The 12184-nt window shown below is 41.9% G+C and overlaps 1 protein-coding gene across 1 annotated transcript in view; it reads left to right on the top strand.

The window, feature by feature from the left end:
* The window catches only part of LOC147112788 (transcription regulator protein BACH2-like), a 372148-nt gene that overhangs the window by 133065 nt on the left and 226899 nt on the right, over positions 1 to 12184 (top strand). Inside the window, exon 2 of the mRNA XM_085997405.1 lies at positions 7332 to 7440. Within this exon, the coding sequence (XP_085853531.1) occupies positions 7405 to 7440 (36 nt within the window). The 5' untranslated portion in view covers positions 7332 to 7404. The remainder of the gene's footprint in view (positions 1 to 7331; positions 7441 to 12184) is intronic.

Raw genomic sequence — 12184 nt, 5'->3', positions numbered from 1 at the left:
ACTCTAATTGTAAATTAAGTACTCTTGTTATGAAAGTCTTGTCTTAAAGCAAGTCATATCCTCAAAATATTTATCTATCTACCTTTCATTCATCTATCTATCCATATACTAGTCAGTCTCTTATGACATTGGACACAGAGGAGTCAACACCATGCATAGTCTTCAGGAGAAGCTGGGTTAGAGGGTGGGGATAATTGGACCAGGTGCTTAGAGGTAATTCAGTCCCCATTTTAAAGTCATACATTCTGTCACACTTTTGAGGGTGGGGAAGTATAAACAAAGAAAAAGAAAACCAGTCATTATCTGATGGTTCCCTCTGACTTTAAGGAGGTGTTGGGGGTTTCCAAGCATCTGGCAGTCTACAGAGATACTTCCCCAGCAACAGAAGATAGCCTCTAATTGACTCAGGATCTGCTCGCAAGCAATTAGCCTCTAATTGACCAGGATATAACTATACATTAATTGGACTTTGTGGCCTTAAAATGACATAATTAACCACTTTAGTTGCAAAGAAAGACTTGCATTTATATAGCGCCTTTCACGACCACTGGACGTCTCAAAGTGCTTTACAGCCAATGAAGTACTTTTGGAGTGTAGTCACTGTTGTAATTTGGGAAACGCGGCAGCCAATTTGCACACAGCAAGCTCCCACAAACAGCAATGTGATAATGACCAGATAATCTGTTTTTTATGTTGTTATGTTGATTGAGGGATCAATATTGGCCAGGACACTGGGGATAACTCCCCTGCTCTTCTTCAAAATAGTGCCTTGGGATCTGTTACGTCCACCCGAGAAAGCAGACGGCCTTGGTGTAACACCTCATCTGAAAGACGGCACCTCCAACAGTGCAGCACTTCCTCAGCACTGTCACTGGAGTGGCAGCCTAGATTTATGTGTTCAAGTCCCTGGAGTGGGACGTAAACCCACAACCTTCTGACTCAGAGGCAAATATGCTACCTACTGAGCCATGGCTGACATTTTCTTTCTTTACTTTAGTAGCAGAATAGTATATTGTATAATGCTCTTGGTTCTTATAAAACAGCATGCTCTCTAACTTACTATGAGCCACACCACCAGAATTAGACCCCTGCAGTTATTAAAAGTAAGTGGGGGGGCAGGGGGGAATACACTAAAGAAAGGAGGCAGAGGGAGAGACAGATTTACAGAAAGACTAAGATTAGGAGGCAGAAATGTCAACATTCAAGATTAGTTTGGATATGTAGATCAAGGAAAAGGGGATGAAGGTATATGGGAACAGGATGGGTAAATGTGATTCGGACTATTTGCTCACATGGAGGGTAAACGACAAAATGGACTGCTGGGCTTAATTGCCTGTTCCCGCGTTGTACCTTCTATGCATTTCTTTGTCCCTATTCCGTGGCGCTAAGTGGTAGTGACTAACGCTCAGCACACTGAGCCGGTCCTATGAAATGGTTTGTCATTTCTAAGAAGCTAACAGCTCTATCCTTAAAACCAATTATCAAAGTTCAAAATCATGACCACCCATATTTAAAATCTTACAGCTAAAGTTACGTCATCCTCTCTTGTTCGTGTAAACTGCTGCACTAATCGAAGTCATGAGTCTGATAGATAATGCAACGAACTGAGGTTCAAGCTAGAAACATAGAAGATAGGAGCAAGAGTAGGCCATTCAGCCCCTTGAGCCTGCTCCGCCATTCAATGAGATCATGGCTGATCATCCAAATTCAGTACCCTGTCCCTGCTTTCTCCCCATATCCCTTGATCCCTTTAGCCTTAAGAAATATATCCAACTCCTTCTTGAATATATTTAATGAATTGGCCTCTACTGCCTTCTGTGGTAGAGAATTCCACAGGTTCACCAATCTCTGGGTGAAGAAATTCCTCCTCATCTCAGTCCTAAATGGCTTACCCCTTATCCTTAGACTGTGACCCTTGGTTCTGGACTCCCCAACCATCGGGAACATCCTTCCTGCATCTAGTCTGTCCAGTCCTGTTAGAATTTTATAAGTTTCAATGAGATCCCCTCTCATTCTTCTAAACTCCAACGAGCATAAGCCCAATCGACCCAGTCTCTCCTCATACGTCATTCCTGCCATCCCAGGTATCAGCCTGGTGAATCTTCGCTGCACTCCTTCCATGGCAAGAACATCCTTCCTCAGATAAGGCGACCAAAACTGCACACAATACTCGAGATGTGGGGGTAGATTTTCCTGGAGCCGTCAGGCGGGGTTTCAGGCGTGTGGGGGGGGGGGAAATCCCGATTTCGGGGGTCCCGACACCATCCCGCCCAAAACCCGCCTCCACGTAAGTTTCAGGGGAGGCGGGTACCCGCCCCGCACTGGGACCCGCCGACCCGAGGCGGGAAGGGATTAGTGCCAATTAACTGCCTGTTAACAGGTAGTTAACAGGCAGTTTTTAGCCTAATCCCTATTTTGAGGGGTATCGTGTGGGATTCCCGACGGCTCCAAACCACGCCAGGTTAGAGGAGTCGGGCCGTCGGGTTGAAGGACTTGGAGGGGTCGCGATGTCGGTGTTCAGGTGAGTGATGGGTGCATGAGTGCAAAGGTAAGTGTGTTTGGTGTGTCTAAAGTGTGTAAAGAAGTTTAAATTACCTGTACTTACCTTAACAGCCTTTCTTCCTCTAGGTTTCGGGAGTCCATCACTCAGCCGGCACTGAAAGTAAAATGGTTGCGAGCTGTCAAAAGTGACAGCCTTCAGCTTTCATTGCCGGTGACAGTTCTAACTGAGTCTGTGTAGAAGGACTCAGGTTAGAAGTCAGACTGTCAGTGTTTGACAGCTTCAAACAGCTGTGAAACACTGATATTTCATCTGCCAAGACCTCTTGACAGATGAAATTTCAGTCTGTGACGTCACCTGTTGCCGGGTGGCCCTTAACCGCTGGGCGGGCTTAACAAGGTCAATCAAGGGAAAATCGCGTGGATTGGCCGAACGTCGATGTAGGCGGGACTAAAACCCGAAAGTTGTAGTCCCGCCTCCTTCCCGACAGCTTTATGAAAGTCTACCCCGTGGTCTCACCAAGGCCCTGTACAACTGCAGCAAGACATCCTTGTTCCTGTACTCAAACCCTCTCGCTACGAAGGCCAACATACCATTTGCCTTCTTAACCGCCTGCTGCACCTGCATGCTTACCTTCAGCAACTGGTGCACAAGGACACCCAGGTCTCGTTGGCAAAGTAGCCTATTTGTAATACCAGCCATTCTTAGGATTTTAAATAGTGTTATTTTAGGATGCTTAACTTCCCAGAATTATTGCATTTCAATAAGAAGGTTTAAAATGTTGTGCAGTTAATAATTTTAGGTTGGGGATTTATCTTCATCTAAGACCTCTGGGACGGAATTGCTCTTGCTTTTTGCATAGCTATATTTCAAATGCTTTCAAAAAGAATGTGGTTATGATGTCATTGCATATAACGGCCAGAACACTTCCTTCCCCCCCCCACATATTAAATGCAGGTAAACCTGTGCAGGCTCTGTATTTAGTTATGATAATGTCTTTGATCACATCGCAACCTCCCAATTTTAAGAGGGCCTGTTTGTTTTGCTGTGACTAACATTGTATGAGAATAATATAAGGACTAAGATATTGGTACAGTTTGTCTATTTTTAAACGGTGTACATGTGCTGTGCTGTGCCTAGCTCCGGCTCACTGTCTGGTAGTGTCTGTGACTTCATGTTCTTCCTGCTGCAGTTTTCCTCTTCATATTCCACGTGCTGTATTAGAAAGGTGCCTTGCCTGTCTGAGTAATTAAGACAAGAAATGTTTTGAGTTTTATATTAGGTGAGGTGAAGTTTGCTTTGGGAGCAGTCGGAATTAGAGGAATAATCATGCCAACATTCTATTGCTGCTGTGGGAAGCACAGTTATCATTGCATATAGGAACCAGATGGCATCCTGAAACACCCGTATGGCCTGTGGAAAAGCCAAACATATGGCAAATGCTTCCGAGAGAAAAAAGTGCTTACAGATCTGGGGTTGTAATCCTTGCATCACATTTCATTGTCCTTTGGTTGATGTCAGGCTTTTGAGTTGTTATTATGTGCACGCCAGCAAATCATGTGTTTATTTTTGGATGGCGCACATTGGGCAAGATGGTAAAAGTGTGTTGTTTTTTTTTGTTTTTCCCTCAATCCAAAAAGGTTTTAACACTTATTGTTAAATAAGCACTAACTATTCTATTTCAGAACAGTTCAACTTAATCAAGCTTCCCGCTATCACATCTGCACCCTCCTGGTTGTAGTGAGATTGTAACCTCTGTGTCAGTCGCTGTACAAGTACAGCATGAGAGGTTGTATTTGGAAATCACTTGCTTCTGAACCGGAGCAGTGGCACGGCCTATTTAAGGAACTGCTGAGCTCATTCATCTGCTTTTCTCGGCCCGTTTCCTTTTATTTTTAGCCAAATCCATCAGGCCTGACAAGTGGGTAATTTGAGCCAGCGAAAAGGCTTTGCTTTAGGTCTCTTTACAAAGTAACTCCTCTCTTCCTTCCTGGGAAGGCACCGAACTTGGCCTGATCTACTCAAGATGTATCTGTTGAGTCATGTGAGATCATGTACACAAAAACATAGTCAGGCAGTGTGAGGAGCGTAGAAAATCTACGCAGCAGCAGCTAGACAGAGGAATGCAGCAGATTCATACTTGTATAAGGTAATGTCTAGTTTACAGCAGGGGTGTGGCCAAAGTAAAGATTTGACTTGAAAACATCGCTTGGGAGAACAAGATAGGGGGAGGGTAAACCAGAATAAGAGCAGAAAAATACATTTAATGAGTATTTTAAAAGGCATCTTTAAATAAAATGGTTTCCAATGTGCAGCCTTTGTTCTGTTTCCACGAAGCTGAATAACTATAGTGAGATTGACAAATACCTGTTCACATGGAGTGGGGGGGAGGGGGTGGTGCCGAGGTACTTGACTTTGTAGTAAGAGTGGCTGATCAGCACATTCTGTTATGTTATATACTGTAGGTGTCTGCTTCACTTTGTCTCTCACAAAGAAGATCATTCGAGTAATTTTGGTGTTTAAGTCACCACATTTACATCTAGATTTAAACTATTTAATAACATACAGTTTTTTTGTTTAGAGACTATTATCTAAGAAATTTTCTATCGAGAATACACACCGATTTACCAAAAAATCTTAACAAGTGATTTCAGGCCATTTAAGGTTTATAGAGGCCTCACCCACATTGGTGTAATTATTTGGTAATGTACTGTGCTCCGTTGCATATTTTATTAATACTCTGCACAATCAGGATGTTTCAGTCAAGTAAAGATGCACATTACACTTATTTCAAGCGAATTTAGCACGCCAGAAGTGGGCTCGGTGTATTCTGATATATTCGCTGAGGCATGACGTTTAGTTGTTTGAAGTGTTGGTTATTGCCTGGCTGTAGAGCCAGTGGGACAGAAAATGCGAGCTGGTGGGAGGGCAAGATACAAAGAACTTGAAATGCAAGAGGGATAGGCAAGTGACAGGTCAGGAATCGGAGCCTGCTAGTAACAAGAAGTACAAAGACCACAGGGGTAGGGGGCAGCAAGAGAAGGTAACCATTGGGGGAGACTAACAATAGATAAAGTTAAAAAAAATTACAGTTTAGTTGTGCGATGTGCTCTTTCTTTTTTCACATTTTTGTTTGTTGTAATAGTAGAATGTCTAATAATAAATATATGAAGGGAATATGGTTGAACAATGCATTGTATCTCCTCCCCTTTCCCTTCCTTAATAGGCGTCAGACTTGGCTCAGTAGTAACGCTCTTTCCTTTGAGTCAGATGGTTGTGAGTTCAAGTCCCGCTCCAGAGAGTTGAGCATATAATCTAGGCTGACACTTCAGTACCGTACTGGAGGATGCTTCACTGTTGAATATGCCATCTCTTGGGTGAGACGTTAAACCCCGTTTGCCCTCTCAGGTGGATGTAAAAGATCCTATGGCACTTTTCGTGGGGAGTTCTGTTGTCCTGACTAATACTTATTCCTTCAACAAACACAACTAAAAACAGATCATTTATATTATTACAATTTGTGGAATAGTGCCGTGTTTCCCTACATTACAAAGTGACTACACTTCAAAAGTGAAACACTTTGGGATGTTCTGAGGTTGTGAAAGGAGCTCTATACAGTAAATGCAAATTCTTTCTAAACTCCTTAGTAATAGAAGAAACCGGGCAGGGCTAATGGTGGCAACTGCAGTGTGCAAACATTCCAGAACAGTTCCAGTAGAAAAATAGACTTATCAATCTCAGGTTTATACATTTGTTAAAACATATTTAATGAATTGAATATTGCAGTCCAAATTAACAATTTTAATTTGTTTTTTGTTCCTAAATGTTGGGGTTGAATTTCCGGGGCAGGGTGGGGGTTTCACAGCTCTTCCACTGAAAGTCCAGTGAACAAGTGGGAGAACTCCATAGATGTTCACTCCTATTTAGTTTAATCAAGGTGAAGGATGTCATCGTTGATTATATTTTTGTCACTTTTGGTATCTGAGCTGGAAAGTAGCCGAGAAAAACACGTTCAGCAACGTGCCTTAGCTCTAACTGAGAAGAGAAAAGCCAACTTCACCAGTGTGACATTTCCATTTACCACACCAGCCATCCTGGGATTCATTTGGAATGAGATTGTAATCATTGCAGTTTCAGACTGTGAATTTGTGCTCACTCGGAACTAGTTGAAGATTAATTTAATGTAGGAGCATTGCAGTTAGCAAAGAGGGGAGACTTTTATCCCATTTGTCAGCTGGACTCCAATCAGAGATGAAAAAGCAGTGTGGTAACTCATGCCAACTACTCACTCCTAAATAATATGACACACTTTGTTTACATTAGGAAGGGGAGATTGGTGGTAACGAGCTATGCAATGAGGCAATGACTTGTGTAAGGCCCATTTTTTTAATCCTTTAGCCAATTTCCTATCTATACCCAAGTTTTGCCTTGAATCCCCACAGCTTTGAGCTTAATTAGTAACCCTGAATGTGGAACTTTATGAAATGCCTTTTGGAAATCATATTGTTCGTAACATAAAGGTGACCTAAAAGGGTGGGGAGAATATTAGTTTAAAGTGGGCCAAAAGAGGTTAAATAGAAACCACATGAGCATTTTTGAAAGACTTCTATTGATTCAAAGAATTCATTGAGTAGCTGAATTGATCAGAGAAGCTTTACAAGTTGAATGAACAGGTACTAATGGGAAGAGGAGGGTAAAAAGGCATCCTATTTTCTCCTCTATTGGGATCATGGGGGAGTGTTGTGTATTTTTATGTGTGAGAGATATATCCAGGCAGTCTAATGTAGGCTTCTCTCTAACTCTTTTTAATTCTAGTATTCTCTTTGCACAGGATAAATTTGAAGTGGAGTCAATTTTATGCTGGAGTGAAAGCCCGGTGGAGGTGGAGTAATGGACTGTTAAATATGCACTCAGAATGTAGTGACTATTCAACCCTTGGGGTAGGTGATTTGTTTGTTTGGAAAACTATAATGAAGTGTTTTATTTGGACTTTTAATAGCCTTGTGATGCTTTGTTTGTTTTTTCCATTCTGTTTGTAATATAAAATTCAACACTGCAAATTTACAGAAATATACATTTTATATGAACGTTTATTTCTGAAAGCAGCAGGGAAAAAAATCGCCATTGAAAGGTTTAATGTGCACTTGCGTGTTTACATAAAGTAAAACCTGACCTTTTGCAACTGTGTGATTGATGGACAAATAACCTTTCTGAGGATGAACATGGGGGGAGGGGCATGTGAGGGCATTACAATTTGGTTACCAACATTGGGCAATAATGGGCAATAAATCATTCAAATCAATATGTATAATATAAAAGATGTACTGACCAATAAGTTAAATCTATTACCACATGTCAACAGTTAGCCTAGAGCTGTGATTCTCATGTTGTGGCCCAATTTTAATCCCCTTTGCCATGGTTTGCAGTTGAAACATAATGATATTCATAAGAAGATGCATACGAGTCCATAATGTCCCAAAGTAGAAAAATAAGCCCTGAAAGTGTATGACTTTCTCCAAAATAAGCACATTAGTAAATAAAGTATGATTGATTGTCCGCAACACTTTTTTTTCTCTAGCCAAATTTTCTTCCTTGCTTTCCTGAAGCTGTGGCGTAGTTTCACAGATGCTTAATTGGCTTCCAGGGTGTCAGCCACTATTCATGTGTAAGCCTCGACAGTTAGTGGGTTGTTTGACCGCCGTGTGTTATCACAGCCGAATATGATCCTAACCATGTCCAGCTCCACATGTGTATGTTTAGCAGGGGTTGTCGTGTAACAATCACGAACCATGACCTCTCTTTCTTTCCCTCTCTAATATGGAGGCCACTGGCAGCTCCCCATACCACTTTTCTGGTTGAGCTAAGCTAACTCATCATGGACAGGGGATTGAATCTGAACTTTCCTGGTCTGTATACATTAGTTGCTCCCTGAATGAAGTTGTTGGACCAATGAGGAAGCTTAGTACAAATCCATTAATATATTCAGCTCAACTTGATTAAAGGAATCTGCCGTTGCCAGTAATGTTTTTACTGAGAGGTGTATCTTAGTTACCACTTCTATTATATTTGCCAATCTGCATTTGTCAAAATACAGTCGTGAGCTAAGTGCTTTAAACAAGTAAAAGCTGAGTACTGAGAACAAAATCAGCTTTCTGATTTCAGAGTCTGCCTGGATTAAGGGTTACTGGGACCTGGCAGTAATGGGGAGAAGCAGGGTCTTGCAGTTTGTGGGGAGGGGTCCTTTCAAACAATTGTTCGTACCTTTATATAAATGTCTTACCCTGGCTAAAGTAAAAATTTTGAGAATTCAATCTCCACGTTCTTTCAAAGTCCTTTGGAAAAAGCAAAGAAATCCTCATAGGATGAGGGGACACACCTGTTGAAGTACAGATTGCATGCTAGAAAATGCTGCAAACAACACATGCTCAGAATGCACAAATGTGATTCAAAGCTCACACTAACTGGTGTAAAGTAAAAATGTCTAATCAAAGCCTAGGCATTTGAGACAGGCTGATGCCATGAAGTAAAAGCTATAATGAACATATTAAAAGGCAATTCAATTCTACGTTTAATCTTGTTGTTGTGAAATGTGTGCTTTTTTATTTTTATTTATTTTGTTTAACATATTTTGCACATTGGAAATGTGAGTTACTGAGAAAAAAATGGCCATCAACATTTTTTTTCTAAAAGCATTTTGAGTAGTTTATGGGGAAAAGATAATACATTGTCACCCAGTGCCATGACAGGTAACCATTACAGGGCAGTACTGCCACCTAACTTTAGAAACTTCACTAAAGCAGCACCTCGTGGCATAACAGGTAATAAAGGCAAGTATTGACATTTTAACATTGGTATTCCCACTGGCAGTGTTTACATAGGAGCTTACAATGGAGCATGTACCCTATGTAAGAATTTTAATATATTAAGGTACATAAAATGTTGCCGAGTGCTTCTGTGTCCCTCACACTTTAGGTGGCACACTATCAGAAATTCAAATTTCTGCGTCACATTGTTAAAAAAAACGAAGTACTCTTTCCTGCCTACTCAGATGGCTTGACAGTGTGCATTGTGTCCTTTAGAGAAGGATCAACAGTCTAGGAAGCAAAGTTTTTAGTGACCACTAGCATCAACAACTTAAATTTATATAGCTCCTTTAAAGTCACAAAACACCCCAAAGCGCTTGACAGCTTGGGGTTAGACCTTTAAGGGGCTTTAAGGGAGGCGACAGAAAGTATCATTGAAGAGGTCAGTTTTAAGTTTGAAGAACGGAAAGCGTGAAGCCCTGCAACGAGTTACAGAATGTGGGGCTGAGATGGTTGAAGACCCTGTGACTAATAGCAGAGCAGAAAGAGGAGGGAACACATCGCAGACCAGAGTTAGAAGAGTGGAGGGTGCGAGCAGAGATGTAGGGCTGGAAGAGGTTGCAGTGATGGGGAGAGGCAAGGATGAGGAAATATTTGTAACCAAGGATGAGAATCTTGAAATCAATATGCTGATGAAGGTTGATGAAGATGAGTGAGCAGGACTTTGTGCATTAACCAATTTATGTAGGGTGTAGCTTAAGACTCTGGTGTGGAGGATATCGGAAAAGTTGAGTCTGGAGGTGACAAAGACATGGATGAGGGTTTCAGTGGCGGGGTGAGATAGGGATCTAATGATGGATATTTTGGAGGTGGACGTAAGCGGTCTTGGTGATGGACAGTATATGGGGTTTGAAGTTAAGCTCTGGGTTTCTACAGGGTGCCGAGGTTGTGCATCATCAGGTTCAGTTTAAGCAGGAATCCAGAAAAGGGATGGAGTCTTTAGGTTTAGGTTTAGGCTGTAGGTTTTTTTCTGGCAGGGGCCAAACATCACCATGGTTGAGTTACAGCAATTTCAGAGTTATTCTATGACCTGATATCAGACATGCAATTAGATCACATAGCAAAAGCTGAGGAATGAAGGGCAGGGTGATGGAGAGGCAAAGCTGGATATCATCAGCATTCATTTCATGATGAGCCAACAAGTGACAAACATTAGTGCAATGTTTCTTATTCACTTTTGCATGACATCCCCATTTTAATTTCTTGATTGAGTATACTTGAAACTCACCAGAGTCAGGAAATGCCTAGAACTAGGACTTGAGATTTTCTGGCTGAGAGTCAATCGCTCAGTAGCTTGAGGTACAGAGCTACAGGATGATCTCTGAACGTTGTGTGTGCTGTGAGGAGGATGCAGAGAAACTCCAGTATGATTTGGACAGGTTGGGTGATTGGGCAGATGCATGGCAGATGCAGTATAATGTGAATAAATGCGAGGTTACCCACTTTGGTGGCAAAAACAGGAAGGCAGATTATTATCTGAACAGCAATAGATTGGGAGAAGGGGAAGTGCAACGAGACCTGGGTGTTCTTGTGCACCAGTCGCTGAAGGTAAGAATGCAGGTGCAGCAGGCGGTTAAGAAGGCAAATGGTATGTTGGCCTTCATAAGGAGAGGATTCGAGTACAGGAGCAAGGATGTCTTGCTGCAGTTGTACAGGGCCTTGGTGAGACCACACCTTGAGTATTGTGTGCAGTTTTGGTCACCTTATCTGAGGAAGGATGTTCTTGCCATGGAGGGAGTGCAGCAAAGATTCACCAGACTGATACCTGGGATGGCAGGAATGACGTATGAAGAGAGATTGGGTCGATTGGGCTTGTATTCGCTAGAGTTTAGAAGAATGAGAGGGGAATCTCATTGAAACTGATAAAATTCTACCAGGACTAGACAGACGAGATGCAGAAAGGATGTTCCCGATGGCGGGGGAATCCAGAACCAGGGGTCACAGTCTAAGGATAAGGGGTAAGCCATTTAGGACTGAGATGAGGAGGAATTTCTTCACCCAGAGAGTGGTGAACCTGTGGAATTCTCTACCACAAAAGGCAGTTGAGCCCAATTTATTAAATATATTCAAGAAGGAGTTAGATATATTTCTTGAGGCTAAAGGGATCAAGGGATATGGGGAGAAAGCAGGGACAGGGTACTGAGTTTGGATGATCAGCCATGATCTCATTAAATGGCGGAACAGGCTCGAGGGGCCGAATGGCCTACTCCTGCTCCTATCTTCTATGTTTCTATGTTTAATCAGCGCTGAATCCCAATTTTTGTCTTTTGCGTGGATTATCTAGTCTTTCCCTTACACACAGGCAGAAAGCCGAATATTGATATTTTAAAAGGAAGTTGCTCTTCTGACCAGGATTGGCTGGAAATGTACCTTCACGATTAAGAGGCTTTTCTAGAAAATAAGCCAGCAAAATGAACAGAAGAATGCAAGCTGTGATTTGCTGAATAATGCTTCATTTGGTTTCAAATTAGATTATGTTTATTGCTGTGCAGACATGATGAAGCTTTCACAGGAATAAGTGATCTGGACTTAATGGGTTCAATGACGATGCAGACTCTTGGAATGTAATGGAGCGAATCAGTGAATGGAATGGAATGGATGAACTTAGTGAACCTGCATAGTAAACAGGCCAAAGTCAGGTATCCCTTATCACAAAAAACCAATGAGGTTCTGTCTGATCAATGTTTGTGCTCATTTACCGCGATAACAAAATCAGCAGTGATTGTATCATGCTGTGGGCGGTCAACAGGAACATATACTGTAGAAGATTTCATTCAAAAAAAGATCTAAATCCTTGCAATATCGCAACATTCAGCTGGAG

Source organism: Somniosus microcephalus, chromosome 9 (assembly GCF_052327205.1).
Source record: "Somniosus microcephalus isolate GS21.2 chromosome 9, FLI_Smic_1.0, whole genome shotgun sequence".
NCBI classification, from domain to species: Eukaryota; Metazoa; Chordata; class Chondrichthyes; order Squaliformes; family Somniosidae; genus Somniosus; species Somniosus microcephalus.
Note: the sequence above shows the minus strand (reverse complement) of the source record. Positions and strands in the feature narration are given on the sequence as shown.